At 43.5% G+C, this 21621-nt stretch overlaps 1 protein-coding gene across 1 annotated transcript in view; it reads left to right on the top strand.

Moving 5' to 3' along the window:
- The window catches only part of LOC113884940 (low-density lipoprotein receptor-related protein 1-like), a 41492-nt gene that overhangs the window by 3420 nt on the left and 16451 nt on the right, over positions 1-21621 (top strand). Inside the window, exons 3-18 of the mRNA XM_027530046.1 lie at positions 1444-1563; positions 2162-2401; positions 3496-3609; positions 4966-5085; positions 6571-6696; positions 7500-7703; positions 8426-8594; positions 8907-9075; positions 9887-10112; positions 10909-11034; positions 12673-12897; positions 15030-15341; positions 16016-16228; positions 17724-17918; positions 19191-19406; positions 20468-20703. Of these exons, the coding sequence (XP_027385847.1) occupies positions 1444-1563; positions 2162-2401; positions 3496-3609; positions 4966-5085; positions 6571-6696; positions 7500-7703; positions 8426-8594; positions 8907-9075; positions 9887-10112; positions 10909-11034; positions 12673-12897; positions 15030-15341; positions 16016-16228; positions 17724-17918; positions 19191-19406; positions 20468-20703 (3011 nt within the window). The remainder of the gene's footprint in view (positions 1-1443; positions 1564-2161; positions 2402-3495; positions 3610-4965; positions 5086-6570; positions 6697-7499; positions 7704-8425; positions 8595-8906; positions 9076-9886; positions 10113-10908; positions 11035-12672; positions 12898-15029; positions 15342-16015; positions 16229-17723; positions 17919-19190; positions 19407-20467; positions 20704-21621) is intronic.

Below are 21621 nucleotides of genomic sequence, written 5' to 3'. Positions count from 1 at the left end.
TTCTAAAACGTTGGGAGCTCTGGGTTGTTGCAGGCTTTTGGTGGGGAAGGCCAGGGATATGTCTTAAAGTATTGGCAACCCTGTTGTGCAAACATGTGGAGGGAGACTTGGGATGGAAAAATCCAGCAAGAGTCTGGCTCCTCATCTTAAATTCAGACCTAAACATCTGAAACAGTGTTACTCAACCTGGAATACTACAGGGATTCATTGATAGAAAACCCCTGCATTGTGTACACAATTGTGTGTTGTGTATAAAAGTTGAAGTAGTTTACTGTATATAAAAGTAATTGTGTACACACAATTTTATATGTGTGTACTTTCAAGTTGGGGACAAAAACTATAAAATCAACAGAAGTCAGTTAGCCGTTTGGTAAACGTCTTCCTGAAATAAATTTCTAGTCCGTCTCTGCTGAGAGAACTTAAAACCCCAGAAGGGAGGCTGGAGGACTTGTGTGAGGAAAGCCTCTCACTCGGCGCCTGGCACCTGGGGGTGCAGTGAATATGAGGGCAGACGTTCCTCATTAAACGAGGAAAACCCCCACAGCACTGGGTGAGTGCTCCCCTCATGCACATCCCTGGGCTGGTCACTTGCTGTAATTTAACACGAAATCTTGGATATCAAAATGTGTACTATTAAAGGTTAGGGTAAAATTTCAGACTTGCAGAAATGCCTTGCACTCGAGCCCCACAGACACTTCAGCCCAGCTCCTTAAGTTGACTTGCTTCAGCCTGTAGTCAGACTTTGGTGGAAATACTTGAAGGTCTAACTAAGCCCCCAACCCCAGTTCCCAGGTTGCCTGAGGTCTTAATGGAGTCTCAAACGTCAAAAGAAATCAGAGTAGTAAACCTATAAAACTGAACTAATTTAGGGGCCACTAACCACATGTGAAGATTTAGATTTCTTTAAATGAATACAAATAAAGTTCAATTTCTGGATCATACTGGCCACATTTCAAGAGCTCAATGGCCGCATGTGACTGATGACTGCCATTTGGGACAGCAGAGATGTAAAATGCTTCCATTGTCACAGAAGGTTTTAGTGGACAATGGTGTTCTAGAAGAAAAATGGGAAAGAGATGTTAGATTTTTTATTTTTTTAACTTTTTATTTTGTACTGGGGTATAGACGATTCACAATGTTGTGATGGCTTCAAGTGAACAGCAAAGGGACTCAAACATATATGTATATCTATATCTGGATATATGAGGCGATGTCTACGGATCCACTGACTGATTGCCTGCAAGGTAGGGCTACTGAGTGATGTCGTCGAAAGTACATAAAAGGATGGGCCAGTTTAGGGTTCACTCCAGGGACAAATCAGGAATGAATTATTCCTTTGCTAATGAAAATACCTGATAAGAAATCCAAATTTAAAAGCTGATAGTGCCCTGACAAGCACCTCTTCCTTTGTTCTGCACCTTGGACGCTGCTGCTGACCCACAGAGGAGGTGTGTCGGGGGCACCCACAGGCCTGGCAGTGTGATGACGGAAGATGTATTTCTTCCCACTGGCTTTGTGACGGTGTTGGCGACTGCTTAGATGGCTCTGATGAGGTTAACTGCGGTATGTACAGCTTATCTTTTTATCTTCCATCACATTCTGTTTATTAGCTGCATTGATTAGCATCAACTGTCGTAAGTGAAGCTCCTCACAAAGTAGTCTTCTGCCTATATGCTAAACCCAGACTTTAAATTGTCTCCCATATTGCAGATGACTGTTTTCACTCACTTCTCCATTTTTTAAAACTACCTAAAATTAAGATTACTAGCTTGGGACTTCCTGGCAGTCCAGTGGTTCAGACTTCATCTTCCAATGCAGAGGGTGTGGGTTCAATCCCGGTTGGGAAGCTAAGATCCCACATGCATTGCAGCCAAAAAACCAAAACATAAAACAGAAAGAATATTGTAACAAATTCAATAAAGACTTTAAAAATGGATCACATCTGAAAAAAAAAAGTCTTAAAAAAAAAAGATGATTAGCTTTATTGACTTAAAACCTATTTTGGGGTGAAATGTCAGATCACAAAATTATGGCCACATCTCTGACAGCTTCCATCCCCTCCCATTCTTGGTTTTCTTAAATTCATGAGCAAATCGTAAATCCCTAAATAATAAGGTCATGACGGGGGTGTTCTACCTTACCCGCTAACTCTGCCTTTTAGAGAGAAGGACGGCATGTCCACATCTGAAAACCCAGTGTCCAGGAGATCCGCGGTGCCGAGATGCCTGGGACCCCTGTGATGTCAGTGAGGACTGTGGAGGGCGGTTCGGGGATGCGCTCTGCCCCCAGCACCGCTGTCTGAGTGGGCAGTGGCAGTGCAGGAACGGGCTGTGTATCCCGGACAGCTGGCGGTGTGACGGCGTGGACCACTGTGGGGACTCCTCAGACGAGCAGGGCTGTGGTGAGTCTCGGCCTGCCCCACCTTTCGTTAAAGGAAAGGTTGGACCATGTGGGCTCCTTTCTGCAAGCGGTGCTTTAATCCCTATGACTGAGACTCCCATCTTATATCTAAACATGGGGTGTTTCCTAGCAATAACCAAGATTTCCTTATTCATGGAAACATAAAGCAGTGCTTAAATAGCAACTGCAGTGGACACTCGCAGCACGGCCTAGACTGTTTCCGCTGTTCAAGTCTGGCCAACTCGCAGAACACCTGAGCGCCAGCATCCGGAGGCAGTCTCCTAACAGATGCCTACATCCTTGTGTGGTGAATATGGAAAGAGAACATTCGTCACTAAAAAAGAGAAAGCTTCCCCCAAACATGGTGATTGCTACATTCCTTTTTTTTTTTTAATCCTCAATACACAGTGTAGCAGAACCTCCAATTTTTTTAATGAAATTCAGTACTTTTCACTATTCTTCCCTAGAGTTAAATCTGTAATAGAAAATGTGTTCAGATTCTAACATTTTTTATAGTAATTTATAACCTGGTTTCTTAAGAGAGTATTTTTTTAGGGCTCATGTTATCTGACTTTAATGACTTCAATTAGAACTATTTAATGCTGCTACTGCTGCTGATGCTAAGTCGCTTCAGTTGAGTCCAACTCTGTGCGACCCCATAGACAGCAGGCCACCAGGCTCCCCCATCCCTGGGATTCTCCAGGCAAGAACACTGGAATGGGTTGCCATTTCCTTCTCCAATTCATGAAAGTGAAAGTGAAGTTGCTCAGTCCTGCCTGACTCTTCGCAATCCCATGGACTGCAGCCTACCAGGCTCCTCCGTCCATGGGGTTTTCCAGGCAAGAGTACTGGAGTGGGCTAGCTCAGTTCAATTTTAATACAATTTCAATCCAGTGCCCTGATGTCTTAACATTGTTGCTATTGAATCTTAAGTCCCAGTTCCTGAAAACTCTGCTTAAAATGATAACTTCCTTTCCAGCCTAGACTTGCCCTGGGTTATAGAAATCGTGCCACCTCCCTTCCCGGCTGTAAGACTTGTCTATTTTTACTACCACCCCAAATATTAATGAAAAGAATGCTTAACTTCCTACACAGCTTCCTGTCCAGAAGGCATGGTTGGATGTGATGAGGGGAAGTGCATTCTAGAATCCCTGATGTGTGACGGGGAAGTGGACTGCACAGATGGTACTGATGAGCCCGTCACATGTGGTAAGAAATCAATTGCTCTGCTTAAATTAACATGGGAGAGAGGAGAGTAAGATGAAACAAGCCAGCACCTTAGTTATCATGTGGGTCTACTCTCTGAGACAACTCCTGGGCTCAAACTCCTTTAGAAGCAGTTATCCTTCAGTGATGGATCCCTTACAAGTTCCAGCCCTTGGCTTTGGTCTCCTGAATTCGAGGAAATGTTACCTGACCTGTAAAAACTGAGGGCCATTCTATATTGTAGCTTTATGGAACTAGATTAGCTAAATAGCCCCCAAATTACAGGGCTCCTAAAATTCTGGAAGAAAGAACATAAACTTTGACACAAAGAAGCAAATCATTTAGCCAAAGAACTGAGGAATGATGAACCTATTTGCAGGGCACCAATGGAGACACAGACAATAGAGAACAGACTTATGGACACAGTTGAGGGTAGAAGGGAGGAGAGGGAGGGATGTATGGAGAGAGTAACATGGGATGTATGGAGAGTAACATTCCCATATATAAAATAGATAGCCAGTGGGAATTTGCTGTATGACTCAGGAAACTCAAACTGGGGCTCTATCAGTTTGGGAGGGGTGGGATGGGAAGGGAGGTGGGAGGGAGGTTCAAGAGGGACATAGGTATACCTATGGCTGATTCATGTTGATTGGCAGAAATCAACACAATACTGTAAAGCAATTATCCTTCAAATTAAAAATAATTTAATTTTTAAAAAAAGAACTGAGAAAGACTTTCTTGATGAGAAGGAACCTTCTGAACAGGCAGCTCGCAGCTCTGACTTTTAAATCCTGGTGGTTCCAGTTGGGGCAGAGGAAGAAGGGCATCTGTCCCCAGTCATCTGTCCCCCTCTCATTTCCACCCATATCGATCTTAGACATTATGATGCAGGCTCCTTTAGTACTATTAAAGGCCGTGAAAGAAGTTTTGCACTTAAGAGATACTAAAAGCATAAACAGTAGGACCCAAAATACAGGCTTCTGTTCCTGTATAGATAATTCATTGGGATTAATAAATTATTATATCACTTCCTGAACTAATGGTCCCAGCTGTCTATAGATTCTAGAGAAAATAGAAGAGAGGTGGCTGGTCCCTCCATGGGTGAACCGTACACCAACACTTGGAATGGTCCAGACGCTCCACCTTTCCCCAGCTCTGTGATTCCTAACTTTCCCTCTTCTCTGGTCTCCCCACAAAGCCTCCACTTTCCTAGGGAGGAGGGCGGGGTCAAGGGTTATCTTTAGCCAGTCATCTACTCCTCACACAAGTATGGAAGGCTGTGACACAGCATGGTTTATAAAGCATTTGATCCTGACCATGTTCATCTGTACTGACCACTGTCCTGTCTGTCTCTACCAGGGAAAAACTGCTCTCTGGCCAACGGGGGCTGCGAGGGGCAGTGCGGGGACTCACCCTGGGGTGTCCGGTGTTCATGCACAGCCGGATGGCAGTTACAGCCCGATGGTCAGAGCTGCGGAGGTCAGAATTCTTTTGGCTCATCTTTACAAGTTCTCATTGGACTAACTTAACATTTACCATTTTCATCATTTTTAATGGGCATTTTGATGTACATTCACAGTGTTGTGCAACCATCACACTATGTCCAGAACTTTTTCATGATCCCAGACAAAAACTCTGTACCCATTAAGCAATAACTGTCCCCCTTCCCTGGTAAACTTTATTGATTTTCTACCTATGAATTTATCTGTTCTAGTACTATGTATTGGGCTCCCCTGGTGGCTCAGATGATAAAGCGTCTGCCTGCAATGTGGGAGACCTGGGTTCGATCCCTGGGTCGGGAAGATCCCCTGGAGAAGGAAATGGCAACCCACTCCAGTACTCTTGCCTAGAAAATCCCATTACAGAGGAGCCTGGTGGGCTACAGTCCATGGGGTTGCAAAGAGTCGGATACAACTAAGCAACTTCACTTTCACTTTCTTTCAGTACTATGTATAAGTGGAATCATACAGTGTTTGTCATTTTGTTTCTGGCTAACTTCACTTAGCTTGTCTTTAAGGTGCATTCATGTTGAAGAGATATCAGAATTTCCCTCCTCTTTTAAGGCCAAATAATATTCCATTGTATGCATACAGTTTGTTCTTTGTCTATGCAGGCTCCACATCTGCAGATTCAACCAACTGCAGATTGAAGATACTGGGATGGGGGTGGTGTGGGGTGTGGGATTCTAGAAAGTTCCAAAAAGCAAAACTTGAATTTGCTGTATTTACATTGTATTAGGGATTATGAGTACTCTAGAGATGACTTAAAGTATACAAGAGCATGTGCATAGGTTATATGCCAATGCCAAACTATTTTATATAAGAGATGTAAGCATCCACAGATTTTGGTATTCTCTGGGGGTCCTGGAACCAATCCCCTGTGGATCCCAAGAGATGACCGTATGTCACATTTTGTTTATCCATGCATATGTTGATGCACACTTGGGTCATTTCCACCCTTTGGCTATTGTGGACAATGCTGCTGTAAACACTGGTGTGCAAACATTCGTTGAGTGCCTGCTTTCAATACTCTTGGGTATATAACAATAGGGGAACTGCTATGTCACATGATAAATTCTATCTTTAACTTTTGAGAAACCATCAAACTTTTCCATAGAGGCTGCACCATTTGACATTCCCACTAGCAATGCACATGGGTTCTGATTTCTGCACATCCTTGCAGCTCATTCTAAATTGGGCTCTGGCTGGCTTGAGATGGGTCACATCCCCAGGAATGCTGCTAGAATAACAGGGATGCACATCTAGGGTCCATGTATTGATGGTTCTGCTGCAATGCACTCACATACATGGGAATCCTATGGACATGGGGATTGTCTGTCCTAGGACCCACACCGTCATCTCCACTTAATGCATGCTCCATGAGCATCTGAAAAGTGGCCCCAAAGAACAAAAATACTTGAGATCATTCCTCAGTCTTCACTAATTTCCAACTCTCTGTCATCAGATGTGGATGAGTGCTCGATGGCATACAGCCCCTGCGGCCAGCTATGTCATAACACACGCGGCTCTTACTCCTGTGGGTGTATTCAAGGTTACCAGCTCCACAATGGCACTGACTGTCGAGTTACAGGTGAGTTTCAGTCCTGTAAACAAAGTGAAGGCCCTGCTCTATCCTTAGCAGCATTTAGGTAAGAGTGATATAGACGATTCACTTCAGGGTCTGGTATTAGAGATGACTCCTCTCTTTCCATAAAGAAACTGCTATTATAATGTTAGTTGATCAGTTTTGAGTATCAGTTGCTATTATGTGTCTTTAAAATGATTGGGCTTTCCAGGTGGCACTAGTGGTAAAGAGAAGGAAACACAAGAGACATGGGACATGGTTCTATCTCTGGGTTGGAAAAAACCCCTGGAGGAGGGCATGGCAACCCACTCCAGTATTCTTGCCTGGAGAATCCCATGGACAGAGGAGCCTGGTGGGCTACATTCCCCTGGGTCACAAAGAGTTAGACATCACTGAAGTGACTTAGCACACATGCTTGTCTTTAAAATGATTTAGTTTTTCTGTAGGATCTACAGCTAGGTGCTCCAGAGACCAATTGATGATCTTAGTTTGTCCTGTGCCACTTCCACGATGGGACACTTAATTATATTTGGCTGTTGTCTATAAGGCCTGGAGAGGACCTCTGTCTAGGGGTGAGGGGCTGAATCTGAAATCAGGCAGAAAAGTTCCAAAGATTCATTTCAATGTGCTAGAGTTCAGAGGAGGAATTGAGGCTTCAGGTGGTCAACCAGGTCTCCTTTAGATCCACCTTAGTCCAGACTTCAGAGATAAGTAGGTTTTGGCATGGGCCACTAGTCAATGTCTTTAGTTAAGGAGATGGTGTGAAAGGAAGTTTCATAGTCATGAGTCACCTTCTACTTCTATTGCAGATGATGCTGTTAAAATTCTTATTGCAGCAGATAGAGAACTTGGTATCCTGGATCGAGGAACAGGCATCTATGAGACACTGATACCTGTAAAATCAAGGCCTATTTCTGTTGCATATGATCTAGAGAGAAGCATGTACTTCTGGGTGGATGAAGTCTTAAATGTGTTTGTTCTTGGGAAGCCAAACCCTGCTTCTCTCTATCCAGGTATATTTCTTGATATTAAAGCTCTAGCTTCTTTAAGCTACTTAAACATGGTGTGAGAAATATATGTTTATCTGGACATCATCTGTGACTCACTTGTCATGCATCATGAGAGTACATAAAATCTTGATTTTAGTCTATGTAGCTTGGTTCTATAGGAGCTTTGTAGAGCATAACCTGAGATGAGATTGTTAAGCAGTTTGGAAAGTATAGAGATGTGGGCTCAGGCCAAGGTTAGTCTCAGCTCCATCACTTGGTATATGACCCTGAGCAAGTTGTTAATTCCTTTGAACCACCATGTAAAAGATGAAGATAACAGCACTTGTCTCATTGGGTAAGTGTGGGGATTAAGGAGAAGAAGAGCTTAGCGTAGTCCTGGATGTACAAAAATCCTCTGCTGACAGTTAAGAGGTAGCATTCATCACAGCCTTCCCAGAAAAAAAGTATCAAAAACTTTGATAATGAATATTGTCCCAAACTGAGGTCACATTCTCCTGGATGTCTTGGTTATACTTCTCCTAAGGCCTTTGTCTTTCCTTCCTGCCCACTGTATACTGGGAATACCTCACACAGCAATAGCTCTCATTCATTCCCTGTGTCCTGTTGGCCTCATTATGTGACTTGAGATCAGAAGGTGTAGAAAAATTTTGTCTGAGTCTCTTTTTTCAAGGTGAGATGGGTATAGGAGAACACAGAAACATAACACTGTCTCTTGTAATCCCCAGAACTTAAAACTATCAACAGTATCTCTTTGGACTGGTTCACGGGGCAGTTGTATTGGGCTAGCAGCTTTGCCAGGGTCATCTGTGCTGGCTTAAGTGATGGCAGAGGCTACATCAGAATCTTGGAAAAGGATCTTGTGCCGGAGCAACTCATAGTGTTTCCTGCAAAGAAGTAAGTTGCGCTTTCTTCGGAATATATCCCAAATCATTGGTTGTCTTAGGTATTTAAGTTGATAGGAGAGCAGGTCAACCTTTTCGACCTACGTCTCATTTGCTCCAAAAAATTCTTAATTTTGAAGTCTAAATTGAATACCATGGAGCCAAACTTTTCAAAGTCTAGTGAGTCTGAGAGCAGAAATCTCCAGGATTCTGACCAGTGGAATGATAAGAGGTCTATGCCAGCAATCAGGGCAGCCTGGCTTGTCAGAATCGTATACATGGCCTGGAGTGGATTTTCTAACCCTTGTGTCTTTGCTGATTTCAGGTACTTGTATTGGGTAAATCGAGGTGGGAAAGGCCTGAGGACTATCGAAACAGCAGGGATGGATGGCTCTGATAGGAAGGTGTTGGCGGTGGTCAACATGGAGGAACCCACAGGGCTGACGCTGGACCATGTGGCTAGCAGACTCTACTGGATCAGTGCATACAAAGAGGTACCATGGATGGGTCAGGAGGAAAAGGTAAACCTGTTTAGTAGGAGTAAAGGGTTCTTTTGAGTACAGAGTTCTGTGTTGCATCAACTCGGTGAAGTACCTTCTGGCCATGAAAACCGAGAAAAGCCCAGCATCTTCAGATGAAACTGGACTGTATCAACACAGGTTGGGAGACTCTGTGACTTTCTTAAACTCTCTATAGTCAAACTCAGCTCTGGAATTTCCTGGTTGTCTAGGTCATGTTCTGTGTGGTATCTGGAATATAAAACATTTTAAAACGGAAAAAACAAACAAACATGCAGTTACTTAAGTACCTCAGTGTCTTCTCCCACATTTCTAGGTTTTCGTATTACAGGTCATGTTATCTTATTTTTGAAACCATCAAACTAAAAGACCAGTTGGACATGGGGGCTGAAAGCACAGGCTTGGGAGTCATATTTTTAAGCCTATTTCTTCCAGCTGTGATTTCTGGTTACTTAGGGTGCCTCTTTGAGCTCTTCTTGCCCTCTCTGGAAAGAGAGAGAAAGCCTGCCTTGGAAGGTGGTTGGGGAATGTAGTAGAAGGATTTGGTACAGTGTCTGATGCAGACACTAAGTTATAGTAGCTACTTGTATAAGAATTGTGACCCTAATTGATACAAGAAGCAGCCCAATCCTCTGCCTTTGGCATTAACCTCTGCAGATCCCAAGATAACTTCATCTCTATCAAATTGATATCAAAACGTGTTTAATTGGTGTCCAAGAAACTGAGGTACTCTAAGATGGTCACCCCTCTTGCTGCCACACTCTCAAGAGACCCTGTCACCCTTCAGTCCATAGAGACAGTGAACGTGGATGGCTCCGGGAGGCACACCTTTCCCAAGGTCTTCCTGGAAGATGACGATCCAGTGGGACTGGCGGTATTTGAGAACTCTTTCTTCTGGGCAAATCAACTACAGCTGTTTCATACTTCACCCCACACCACAAAGGAGAGAGAGGTGCTGCTAAACGCTTCCATATCCGCCTTCTTGGTACTCCACCAATCCCAACAGCCTAAAAGTAAGTCTCATCACTTGCTTTCAAAACACTTATGAATCAGAACTCACACTAAATGGAACCCCCGCCCCCCCCGTAAATTACTACCTCCATCTGTTGTTGGAACTTGCTATTTTGGGGCCGGGGAAATGTTCTGGGTATCGTTCCAGACGTACCCAGGACTTTTGAGTAAGATGAACAGAACGAAAATATCTGCTGGAAAACTTGTTCCAGGCACATACCTGGCTTTTATCTAACATAGCAACCAGAGTTTTAATACACAAAACATCTGAGTTTTAATACACAAAATGGGGGATGTGCTGTTCACAAAAGGGCTAGAGTAGCTTTCTCACTGACACATCAATTGATAACAGAAAATGGAACCAAGCTTGGCATCCTGCTTTTAGGAGGAAGTCACATGTTTGTTGACTAGGAGTTAAAAGCTTGTTAATCTGAATTTGTCAGCTTCAACTCAGATTATACTTCTTCATGGGCCAAGAAACTAATTAAAGTGGAGAACTGGGAACCTCTATTTACTTCCTATCAGCAAGCTAGACAGTTATTTTGCCTTAACTTGGAAGGGGAAGATACCGTTGGTTGAAGCTTTCTTAGCCTGAGCTTATTGTAGAGAGGTCATTGTCACCATCTGAAAGACGGGACCCCAGGAGTTTAAGGTCAGCATGCTTAACTTAGAGGGTGACAAATATATTGGGGTTCCTTTTAAAGCAAAAATGCCTTAACTCCTTTGAGTCTGAAGTTTTGAACTGGTTTGGATAAATCCATCTGAAATTGTGTCCAACCTGTTTTTACTTTAAAACAGGTAAATACCCAGCGTATGTTCCAGGTTCTTGCAGCCACCTGTGTCTCCTGTCCCCTGTCCATCCCAAGGGTTATAAGTGTGTTTGTCCAGAGGGGATGTTTCTTTTACCTTCCGGAACATGTAGTGGTAAGGATGGTGGGTGAAGTGGGTTTGGCTCAAGAAGCCACATTCTGGTAGGTCTGGAAATAGTGTCACTTCTGTTTTTGAATTAATCACTTTTGTCCTAAAAGCATAAGAGTTTGATTAGGTTTTTTATTGTGTTAAAAATACACATAACAAAAGGTACCACTTTATTTTTAAGTGTAGTATTCAGTGGCATTAAGTATATTCACATTTTTGTGCAACCATCACCTCCCCCCTTGGTCTCCAGAACTTTTTCATCTCCCCAAACTGAAATTCTATTCCTGTTAAACAATAATTCCTCATTCCCCTCTCCCCCCAACCCCTGGCAATCACCATTCTACTTCCTGTCTCTGAATCTGACTACTCTAGGTACCACATCTCAGTAAAATGGTACAGTATTTGTCATTTTGTGACTGGCTTTTTAAACTTAACATATGTCTTCAAAGTTCACCCATGTTATAACATGTGCCAGAATTGCCTTTTTAAGGTGGAATAATATTCCATTGTATGTAGATACTACATTTTGTTTATCCATTCATCTATCAATGGATATTTGGGTTCAGTAATTTTTAAAACAAGAAAAAATAGCTTATACTACTCAGTTTTACATGAAAGACTAATGATTGCTATGCTGTCACTTCAGTCGTGTCCGACTCTGTGCGACCCCATAGACAGCAGCCCACCAGGCTCCCGTCCCTGGGATTCTCCAGGCAAGAACACTGGAGTGGGTTGCCATTTCCTTCTCCAATGCATGAAAGTGAAAAGTGAAAGTGAAGTCGCTCAGTCGAGTCCGACTCTTAGCGACCCCATGGACTGCAGCCTACCAGGCTCCTCCATCCATGGGATTTTCCAAGCAAGAGTACTGGAGTGGGGTGCCATTGCCTTCTCCGAGACTAATGATTAAGTTGGTATAAGAAAGAAACCCTCTACAGTCTCATGACTATAGTATTTTCTGACTCTTGCTTGTAAGCAGAGTGTCTACATTAACATTTTTAACATAATTCCTCATGTCACTGTTCCATCTTTGAAACTGTGAAGGCTACATAATCGGTTGAACATCACTGCCCAATTCCTTGAATTTTTCCTATAGAACAGTGAGGTTTTAAGAAGAATAAATGATATAAATATGTTGATGCTCTAACTACCTTTGTAGAAGGCAATTCACAATGGGTAGCCATGGAGCATGATTATAGTGTAATAAGCTGTTGTGCCAAACACAAGTCTTAGCTTAAAATGTTTGTGAACCTTATACACAGTTAAGCACCCAGGTAACTTTTCTTGAGATAGGCAGCAGAGCTTAAATTTCTTTGTGTTGAAATGTGTGTGCTACAGACAAGGATTTGATGACGTTACTGAATCCAACAGTAGCTGAGGCCCTAATCCTCAGGATTCTATGTTAATCTTTTCGCAGACATTTAAAGGCCTTGGTGAAACTGAGCAGCACTTTCATTTGCCCAAATGACTTCCTTCTCTAAGGAAGCCAAGGCATTCATGTTGTGTGTACATGCTTCAGAAGCAAACTTTATAAGATCCTAGAATTCTAGGGAAGCTTCAACTTGAAAGAGCAATGTTGTTTCAGAGGGGAGCATGGGGCTCTTCTGACAAATGCTCAAACAGTACATCTTGCTTTTTCTTCGGTAGAGTTAAAACTAGTGTTTTCCTCCGGCAAACGTCTCTACTTGTTGAAAGTTGGTTTTATGGGAACTGCTATAGAGAGAAGCCTAGTTCAAGAGCATCCAAGGAACATCTACTTGCTGGATATTGACTGGAAAAGAAATCTCATCTACTGGACAGATACCCAGGGACATCTGTTTCACTCAACTGGCTACCTGGGAGACAAGCAAGAAATTTGGACAGAACATACAGGTAGCTTGGGTTGGTTATTTTGAAATTTTTCCTTTACTTTCTGGCTCTAGATTTAAGTAGGCTCCCAAACATCTCCAAAACCCTATCTGTCTCTGACCTGAATCAAGCTTAATACCAAAGAGTGGTTCTTAACTAATTTAAATATTAAGTGTCTGTGATTTACCCTTGTTCTTATGGTGTGCAGACTCTTAAAAGGCTACCATGATTTGGGAAATACTGAGGTCAGTAATAAGGGTTTTAAAATTTTACTTTTCTGGCCTTACATCTGGATAGGATGGAAACAGACCTTAAATACTTCAACTTTGCATTGCAGATTTTTCTTACACTAATTTAGAAGCAATTTGCAATGCAGATTTCAGAGAGAACTAGCAAGATATTTTCTTAATTTGATAATATATGCTTTCTCTCCCCTTCCACACTCCTACATGGCATACCCCACCCTTAGCTCCCTGTACTCAGCCTAAATGAAAATATCTGCTTTATAAAAGTAAACTGAGAGGTGAGTTCCAGGGTGAGTAATCTTATTTCTGAATGCCTGTACTGTGGGTATTCTAAGTGCCAAGGAACTGCTTTACTATATGAAGTGCTGTATTGGAATCCATGTTCCCGAGACACCCTTCAGATCAGTGGCTGATGTCTTAATCCTTATGGAACTGGAATGGCATCAGACTTTTTTTTTTTTTTCTTTGTTTAGGACACAGTTTATGTTGCAGAATTGCTTGGTGTGGGGGGAAGAAGCACATGTCTGGTGTCACAAGTATTGAGGTAAAGGGCTTCCCAGGTGGCACAGTGTTGAAGAATCCACCTGCCAGTGCAGGAGACCCAAGAGATGTAAGTGTGATCCCTGGGTTGTAAAGATCCCCTGGGAAGATCCTGTGGATGGCAACCCACTCCTGTATTCTTGCCTTGGAAATCCCACGGACAGAGGAGCCTGGCAGGCTACAGTCTGTGGGGTCACAAAGAGTCAGACATGACTGAGTGACTGAGCACATACACACAGAAAGGAGACACACAAGTGTTTTTCCTACACAGTTAACTGGGAAGTGTGACACAGCCAGGCAGGCCTTTTCTGGGTAGTGATCAGCTTGACCTCTGCTCTCCAGGCCACTGTGCAGGATCTCAGGGCCTCCTGACAACTCTTGGGTCTGCACCTTTCACCTTATTTTCACATCAGCGTGTACACGTCTCTTGTGTCTCCTGCATTGGCAGGTGGATTCCTTACCACTGTGCCACCTGGGAAGTCCTTTACTATACCTCAGTACTTGTGACACCTGTAGTGTTCCCCCCGCAACACACACACCAAGCAATTCTGCAACACAAACTGGGTGTCCTAAACAAAGAAAAAAAATAAATATTGCCTGACGCAATTCTAGTTCTTTAAGGATCAAAACATCAGCCACCAATCTGAAGGGTGTCTCGGGAACATGGATTCCAATTCAATGGACATGAGTTTGAGTAAACTCTGGGAGTTGGCGATGGACAGGGATGCCTGGCGTGCTGCTGGCCATGGGGTCACACACAGTCGGACACGTCTGAGTGACTGAATTGAACTGAACTGCACTGACATCTGTGTTGTTTTCTCTTGGGTGTGTTAATCTTGTCCTCAGACTGAAACTTGAGGGTAGAAAAAACAGATGAAGTTCTGAATCAAAAATGGGAGGGCTTCAAAGTTCCACTTTAGGAAAGAGTGCATGTTTTTAAGAACTGGTGTAGAATCACTCTGAGGGCATTCTGTGATGTTGGCATGCGGGATTTTTGTGGTTACATCTGACTCCAGAGGAAAGCACATATTTTCTGCAGAGGGCAGAGCCCAGTGAGGTCAAGAGAAACAGAACCCCATGGGGCCAGTGTGTTCTTAGGAAGTTGCCAGTCTTCCTAAGCTATCCAACTTACAAAATGCAGTGCGTGTCTGCCTTGCCTAGGGGTTGTCAAGGATCAGGGGAGCTTGTACTGACAGACAAGAAACCAGAGTAGGCATGATGGGACCATTGTGGGAACAAGGTGTGTAGGTTTCTAGGGAATGATCTTTGCATCCTGAAACTATCTGCCTTCATCCCTGGCCCAGAGTTTAAGACGGTATGAGAACACATTTGAATGTCCTTCCTAATGGGAGCGACTTGTCCTCCTTACAGTCTGCTCAGCGAATGTGGACATTCCAACTGGGAACTTGTACTGGCTGCCCTGCGACAGAAGTGCTATTCAGAGGACAAGACTTGCTGGCCCAGACACCCATATCCTGTACAAAACGGGCAGCGTTATACTGCATCTCCTTCTTGACTGGCCAAGGAGGCTGCTCTACTGGGTGGAAAGTGGGGAACCCTTGAAAAGTATGACCCTTGATGGCAAAAGCATACAGACAGTCTGGAGAGGCACCTGGACGGCAGACACCCATGTAACCTTAGATCTCGGCTCTTCCAGCATCCTCTGGACCACCAAAGGGTCAGGTAAGCGCTGCATAACCAGTGAGGTTGGAAGAGGCTTGAGGGGCTGAATGAGAGTCTTCTTTTTAGTAGTAATGACACCATTTTTAGAACTAGTTAGATATAGTCTCAAACTCTGATTTTCATAGTTAAAGCTTGGGCATGAGTCACTGACCTCAAGCTCTATTCACATCTATGAGTCTAAATTTATGATTGAAGAGATAGAAAACTTTAGAAATAGCATACTTAATTTTTAACACTGCAAAAAGCTATTTGTTTCTACTTCGGTAAGTAGAAGTAACGGAATGAAACTTCCATTATAAACAAAGTACAGATACTTTGGTTATAACTTGACAGCAGGTACATATTACACCTTCATAGCTGAATGTGACAGTCTACGCACCCAGAAGTCTCAAGAATGGCCTGACAGCACTGTGCTGATGACTGGGGTTGTAGGACTGTGGTGGTCAAGTCACATCTGATGTTCCCATGCAGCACCCCTCACTTTTCTGGAGCTTTAAACACTTCCTTGGATTATCTTTAGCTATAGAACTAAAACTTACAAAACTTCACAGATGAATCTGTGCATACTTTCGGTGCAAGGTCATTGAAATTTTCAATCCAGTGTTGCCCTTGCCTCCTTGCTGTCACAGGTTACTTGTTCTGTATCAGCTTGTAAGGACTTGACTCTTCCTTAGGGTTGCAAAGTCTGAGTCTCCTAAAAAATAGAACCTACACTTTGAACGAGACTTGGAGTGATGGCATGATTGCGGCCCATGAGCCCTACCTACTGACTCTGAACAGAACGGCTCTCGTGCTGTGGAATAGGAGGAAGCCAGAGCCCTTCTCAGTGTCAAAAGAGGCCTATGTTCAGAAGATGATCATCTTGGCTGAGAACCTGGAGGTGCCAGGCAAGTCTTCCCCTGGGGGTTTTCTTAGAGATCCACGTTACGTGGCTCTCCTCGGTGTGTTTCCTACGAGAAATTCCCGGGTATCTTCCCATCTGTGTCAGCGTGGTCCCACCCCACAGTTCGGCAGGCCTTCTGCCTAACTTGTCCTTGTACTGAAACCTGTTCAAGTAAGAATCTAACACATTTCTCAAAGTTGCTAAACGGCACCAGTTCCTGAGTAATACCCCAAGGAGGGTGCACACCTAGCCCCTTTTGGGAATCATCTTTCATGTTAGCATGTTGAAGCTCTTAGTTTGGCTGTAAAGAGAGCCATTTAACTTGCTCTAAACAGGTTTCCCGGGCTACCTAGGTGGCACGGCAGTGAAGAATCTGCCTGCCAACTCGTGAGACCCAGGTTTAATTCCCGGGTCAGGAAGATCCCTTGGAGAAAGAAATGACAATCTACTCTAGCATTGTGGCCTGGAAAATTCCGTGAACAGTGGAGTGTGGTGGACTACAGTCCATGGGGTTGCAAAGAATGGGACACAACAGAGCACCAATGCATGAAAATCAGTTTCCCAAGCTGGCTTTTTTTTTTTTTTTTTTTTAAACTGAGAAAGCCCCTTTCTCATAGCAGTGACATCTTGCAGGGGATCCTCTGTGAAGCTGCTCTGGGTCCTGGTTACCAGGGGAAGCAGCTCTTCTGTTAAAGCTGTGCCTTGATCATTCAGATTAATCTGCTTAAAGCTGGCTTAACTATTTTCGTATAAACCTTTTGCACGGTGCCAAAAAATCTGATTTCAGATCTTGAGGCAGAAGAAAAGGTCTTATCACAGGATTCAGGGGGCTTTCTTGGTGGAAGCAGCTGGAAACCCCGAGGAAGAATAGAAACAGAGATGCACAGACCTGTTCCTCCTCCTATGTACCTGCCCGCTAGAGGTCTTTCATCTCCCCCTGCAGTCTAAACTATTATTTCCTGATTCACTTGCTTGACCTGATTTTCAAGGTTAAGAACCATTAGGCTTAGGAACATGTTTCCTAGGTGGTAAAATGTGTTAACAAGAGGTTAACTCTTGGTAAAAAAAAAAAAAAAAAAAAATCCAATTTTGATTATTCTACTAGCATATCCATTAGGTTTCTGTGACAGGTGCTGAAGAATACTAACTGGTAACTTCTGGAAGTGACTAACTCAGACATCTCATCATGAAACTGAAGTCCCATCTTCAGAAACTTACTTTATTCTGCATGCCTAGAATATAGCATCAGGTAGTGGAAAAAATTAAATTTATAGGCCTGAAAGGAAAAAACAATTTCCCCCAATTCAAAACCATAAGATAATGGGCCAACACACCACACACATGGTCTAAAGACCAAGGGTCTTTACTCTTTCTTTCTACAAGGTAGACAAACATAGCTACCTGGCCAAGACGTGGGGTTTTGGGGAGCGGGGCAGTAGAAGCCTGTCTCCACTGCTGATGTCTGATGGATTCACCTGCTGACATACTGCTGGTTCTAGATCCTGAGGTCGAAGGAGCAGCAGCCCCCAGCCCTCCTCCCCCACCCCCGCCACCCCCTGTCCTCTGCACCCGATCTTCTGTGCCCTGTCGTGATGGCCTGGAGTGCATCTCCCGGGGGTACCTCTGTGATGGCAAGCAAGACTGCGGGGATGGCTCTGATGAGGAGAACTGCTCCCGCTTCTGCAACAGACCAGGTGTGTCACCACCTCCTGGTCCTTGTCCCAGGCGTGCTGATTCTGCCTTGGAAGCATGCTATGAATTGCTGGAGTGTTCATTATAATCACATTTGCTTTCCCTATACATTTTCATAGATTACATAGCCTGTCAGAACACAGACTGTCTGATTGCCCGTTTTATCACATTTAAGTCCATAGTGTTTTGCCAGGTATAATTTGACTATAGTTTCCTTGCTTCCTCAAATTTGCCTAAGTATTCCAATAGCTGCCTTTATATTGGCATGCTATGCTATGCTGTGCTAAGTCACTTCAGTCGTGTCCGCCTCTGTGCGACCTCATAGACGGCAGCCCACCAGGCTCCCCCGTCCCTGGGATTCTCCAGGCAAGAACACTGGAGTGGGCTGCCATTTCCTTCTCCAATGCATGAAGGTGAAAAGTGAAAGTGAAGTCGCTCAGTCGTGTCCGACTCTTAGCGACTCCATGGATTGCAGCCTAACAGGCTCCTCTGTCCATGGGATTTTCCAAGCAAGAGTACTGGAGTCGGGTGCCATTGCCTTCCTAAATGGACTACTTATAACTGACTTGGTTGTATTTTACAAGTTGTTCAAGTAACCAAATCAATATGAAGCCTTAGTATTTCAAGGACCTAGTTCAGCTTAATTAACCTTAGCACTTTATTAAAGCTCACTTATGGATCAATTAATATATAGAACTCAGGGGACTTCTCTGGTGGTCCAGTAGTTAAGCCTCCACCTTCCAATGCAGAGGATCCGGGTTCGATCTCTGTCAGGGAACTAGATCCCACATGCCATAACTAAGAGCGTGCTGCAGTTAAAGATTCCCCATGCCTTAACAAAGATCAAAGATCCAATGTGCTGCAACTAAGACCCGGCACAGCCAAATAAATAAAAAATTAAAAAATATGTATATATAGAACTCAAATGGGCTTTCCAGGTGGCACTAGTGGTAAAGAATCCCCCTGCTAAGGCAGGAGACATAAGAGATGTGGGTTCAGTCAATTCCTGGGTTGAGAAGATCCCTTGGAGGAGTGTATGGCAACTCACTCCAGTATTCTTGCCTGGAGAATCTCATGGATTGAGAAGACAGGTGGGCTACAGTCCATAGGGTCACAAAGATTCAGATACGACTGAAGCAAGTTAGCATGCACACCCAACTCAAGATTAGTCTACCTACCCCTCGAACTCCAGAATAAGGGTTGAGTTAATTTAGTAATAAAACTTCAGCTTGATGAAGATATATGGTCCTTGCTTTTGACTTGTTCCATGGAAGGGGTCTTCCAGTGTCTGGATGGAAACAAGTGCATTGAGGAGAAATATCATTGTGATGGAGCCCAGCAGTGCTTGGATGGCTCCGATGAGCTGGGCTGCTGGAAGCCCGTTGAAGACTGCTCTCTGCGCTGTGACAACAAGACCCGCTGTATCCCCAAGAGCTGGCTGTGTGATGGCCACCCCGACTGTTCTGACGGAAAAGACGAACAAGGATGTAGTAAGTTCCATGGAAGTTACTTGGAGTATTTCGAACTACACTGTAGTCAGTTCTCCTTATTTGTGGGAGTTATGTTCTATAAAGCTGCCATGAACACTGAATTAGAGGATATTGGATCATTGCTCCTGGAAAATATGCAGGGTGAGGTTTCTTAGAGTCTCTGGTCACATTTTTGTCAACTGATCAATATAGAACCTTTTTAAAATGTGTGTTTCTGTTTAAAGATGACTTATCATGTATTGTTGACTCAGTAATATCCAGCAGCACCACAACTCATGCAGAATAGAGCTTATTGAATGCATGTATATTTTCCCATAAGATACACTGTAGACTCCTTACCCTTAGGAGCACCAAACAGCACTTCAACACTACATTTGAGGTCTTTTAGATAGAAAAATCACTAGAAAGTAAAAAGAAACAAAACAAAAAAACATGGAAAACATGGTCCTAAATGATTGCAAGACATCCCTGATGGCTTAGTGGTAAAGAATCCGCCTGCCAATGCAGGAGATGCAGGTTTGATCCTTGGGTTGGGGAGATCCCCTAGAGGAGAAAATGGCAACCCACTCTAGTATTCTTGCCTGGAAAATTCCATGGACAGAGGAACCTGGTGGGTGAAAATCCATGGGGGTCACAAAGAGTCAGACATGACTTGCTGGACTAAACAACAAAAAGGATTACAAAAAAGCATACTTCTTTTTAGTCTGAGAGTGAAAACTTGAGGTCAAAATGGTGCCTTTTCAGCCTCAATTGGAAAGGTGTGTTGGGGCAACTCACATTAGGGTCCCAGGCAAGAATCCCACTCCCCTGCCTGTCCCAGCATCCTCCTACATGTCCTCCCATCCCTGTCTCATCCTCCAGGACAGGAGGATTTTCTGGGCTAGCTTATAGGCCCTTTCTGTCCTAACACTCTGCTTGAAGCACCTTCCCACCCTAACCCCCACTGGGGCTTAATTCCTAAGGTAACAAGAGAAGACTGGGAGTCTTCAAACCATTTTATTTGCCATCAACTTGCTTCTTCTCCATCTGGCTGAGTTGTTACCTAAAGCTTTGTTTTTCAGTTCATGAAAAATGCAGCCCATCTGAATTTAAATGTGAGAATGGCCAGTGTGTATCTTCTTCCCTGCGTTGCGATGGGAACCGTGATTGCCTGGACCACTCGGATGAAGAGGGCTGTCCTGCCTGGCCCCTGCCGTGCCCGTCAGGGGAGGTGAAGTGCCCGAGGAGTGGGGAGTGTGTGTTGGCAGAGTGGATATGTGACCATGACTTAGACTGCAAAGACGGAACTGACGAGAAGGTAGCCCACTCTTCCTTCAAAAAAAAAAACACTGTAGACTCCTAATCACAACAGTAACTTGTGCTTCCTCACCAGAAAACTTGGGAAAATGTACGAACAGAGGTCTCCCACAATCTCTGCCCATAAAGCCATTTGTAACTGCATCACAGTGTCCAAAATGTTAAGATCCTCTGGTTGAAAGTCAAACTTGTAAGATCTTTATTGGAGGAGCTTTGCAAATATTAGGTCTTGATGGTCATAGCTTGAACGTCTTGTTTAGAGAGATGCTTTGAAGCCCTGCCTAACCAGTTCCCGTAACATACACCGTTGCTTCTGCATTGTGTGAGATGCAGCCCAATTTTGAACCTACTGCTCACTTTTGACCTTAAGAAAGCAGCTCTGTGGTGATGTTCTATTTTCTCATCAATAGAATGGGTAGTGTCTGCTGGGCTGAAACTATATCTTAAGGTGCTGCTGTATCATAGGTGCACAGATCTGAAATACCCTTCTCCCTGCAGCAGTTCTGAGAATCCCAGTCAGATTAGGTACAAATGCTGGAGTGTGCATTAGAAATGGTGGGAATTCTAAGAAGAGTTCCTAGAGCAGATTCTTTTGCTTATACTTTAAAAAAATTTTTTTTTTAATTGGAGGATGATTGCTTTACAATATTGTATTGGTTTCTGCCATATATCAATGTGAATCAGTCATAGGTTCTTTTTTAATATAGTTTTTATTGAAGTATAGTTGACTTACAATGTTTCAGATGCATAGCAAGGTGATTCAGTTATACATATACCCATATATTATTTTTGAGATTATTTTCCATTATAGGTTATTATAAGATATTAACTATAGTTCCCTATGCTATATAGTAAATCTTTGTTGCTTGTTGCATATCTGTTGTTTTCATTAGAAATACAGCATTCTATTCGTATTAAG

This window comes from Bos indicus x Bos taurus, chromosome 27 (assembly GCF_003369695.1).
Source record: "Bos indicus x Bos taurus breed Angus x Brahman F1 hybrid chromosome 27, Bos_hybrid_MaternalHap_v2.0, whole genome shotgun sequence".
Classification (NCBI taxonomy): domain Eukaryota; kingdom Metazoa; phylum Chordata; class Mammalia; order Artiodactyla; family Bovidae; genus Bos; species Bos indicus x Bos taurus.
This window is presented reverse-complemented; position numbering and strand designations above follow the sequence as displayed.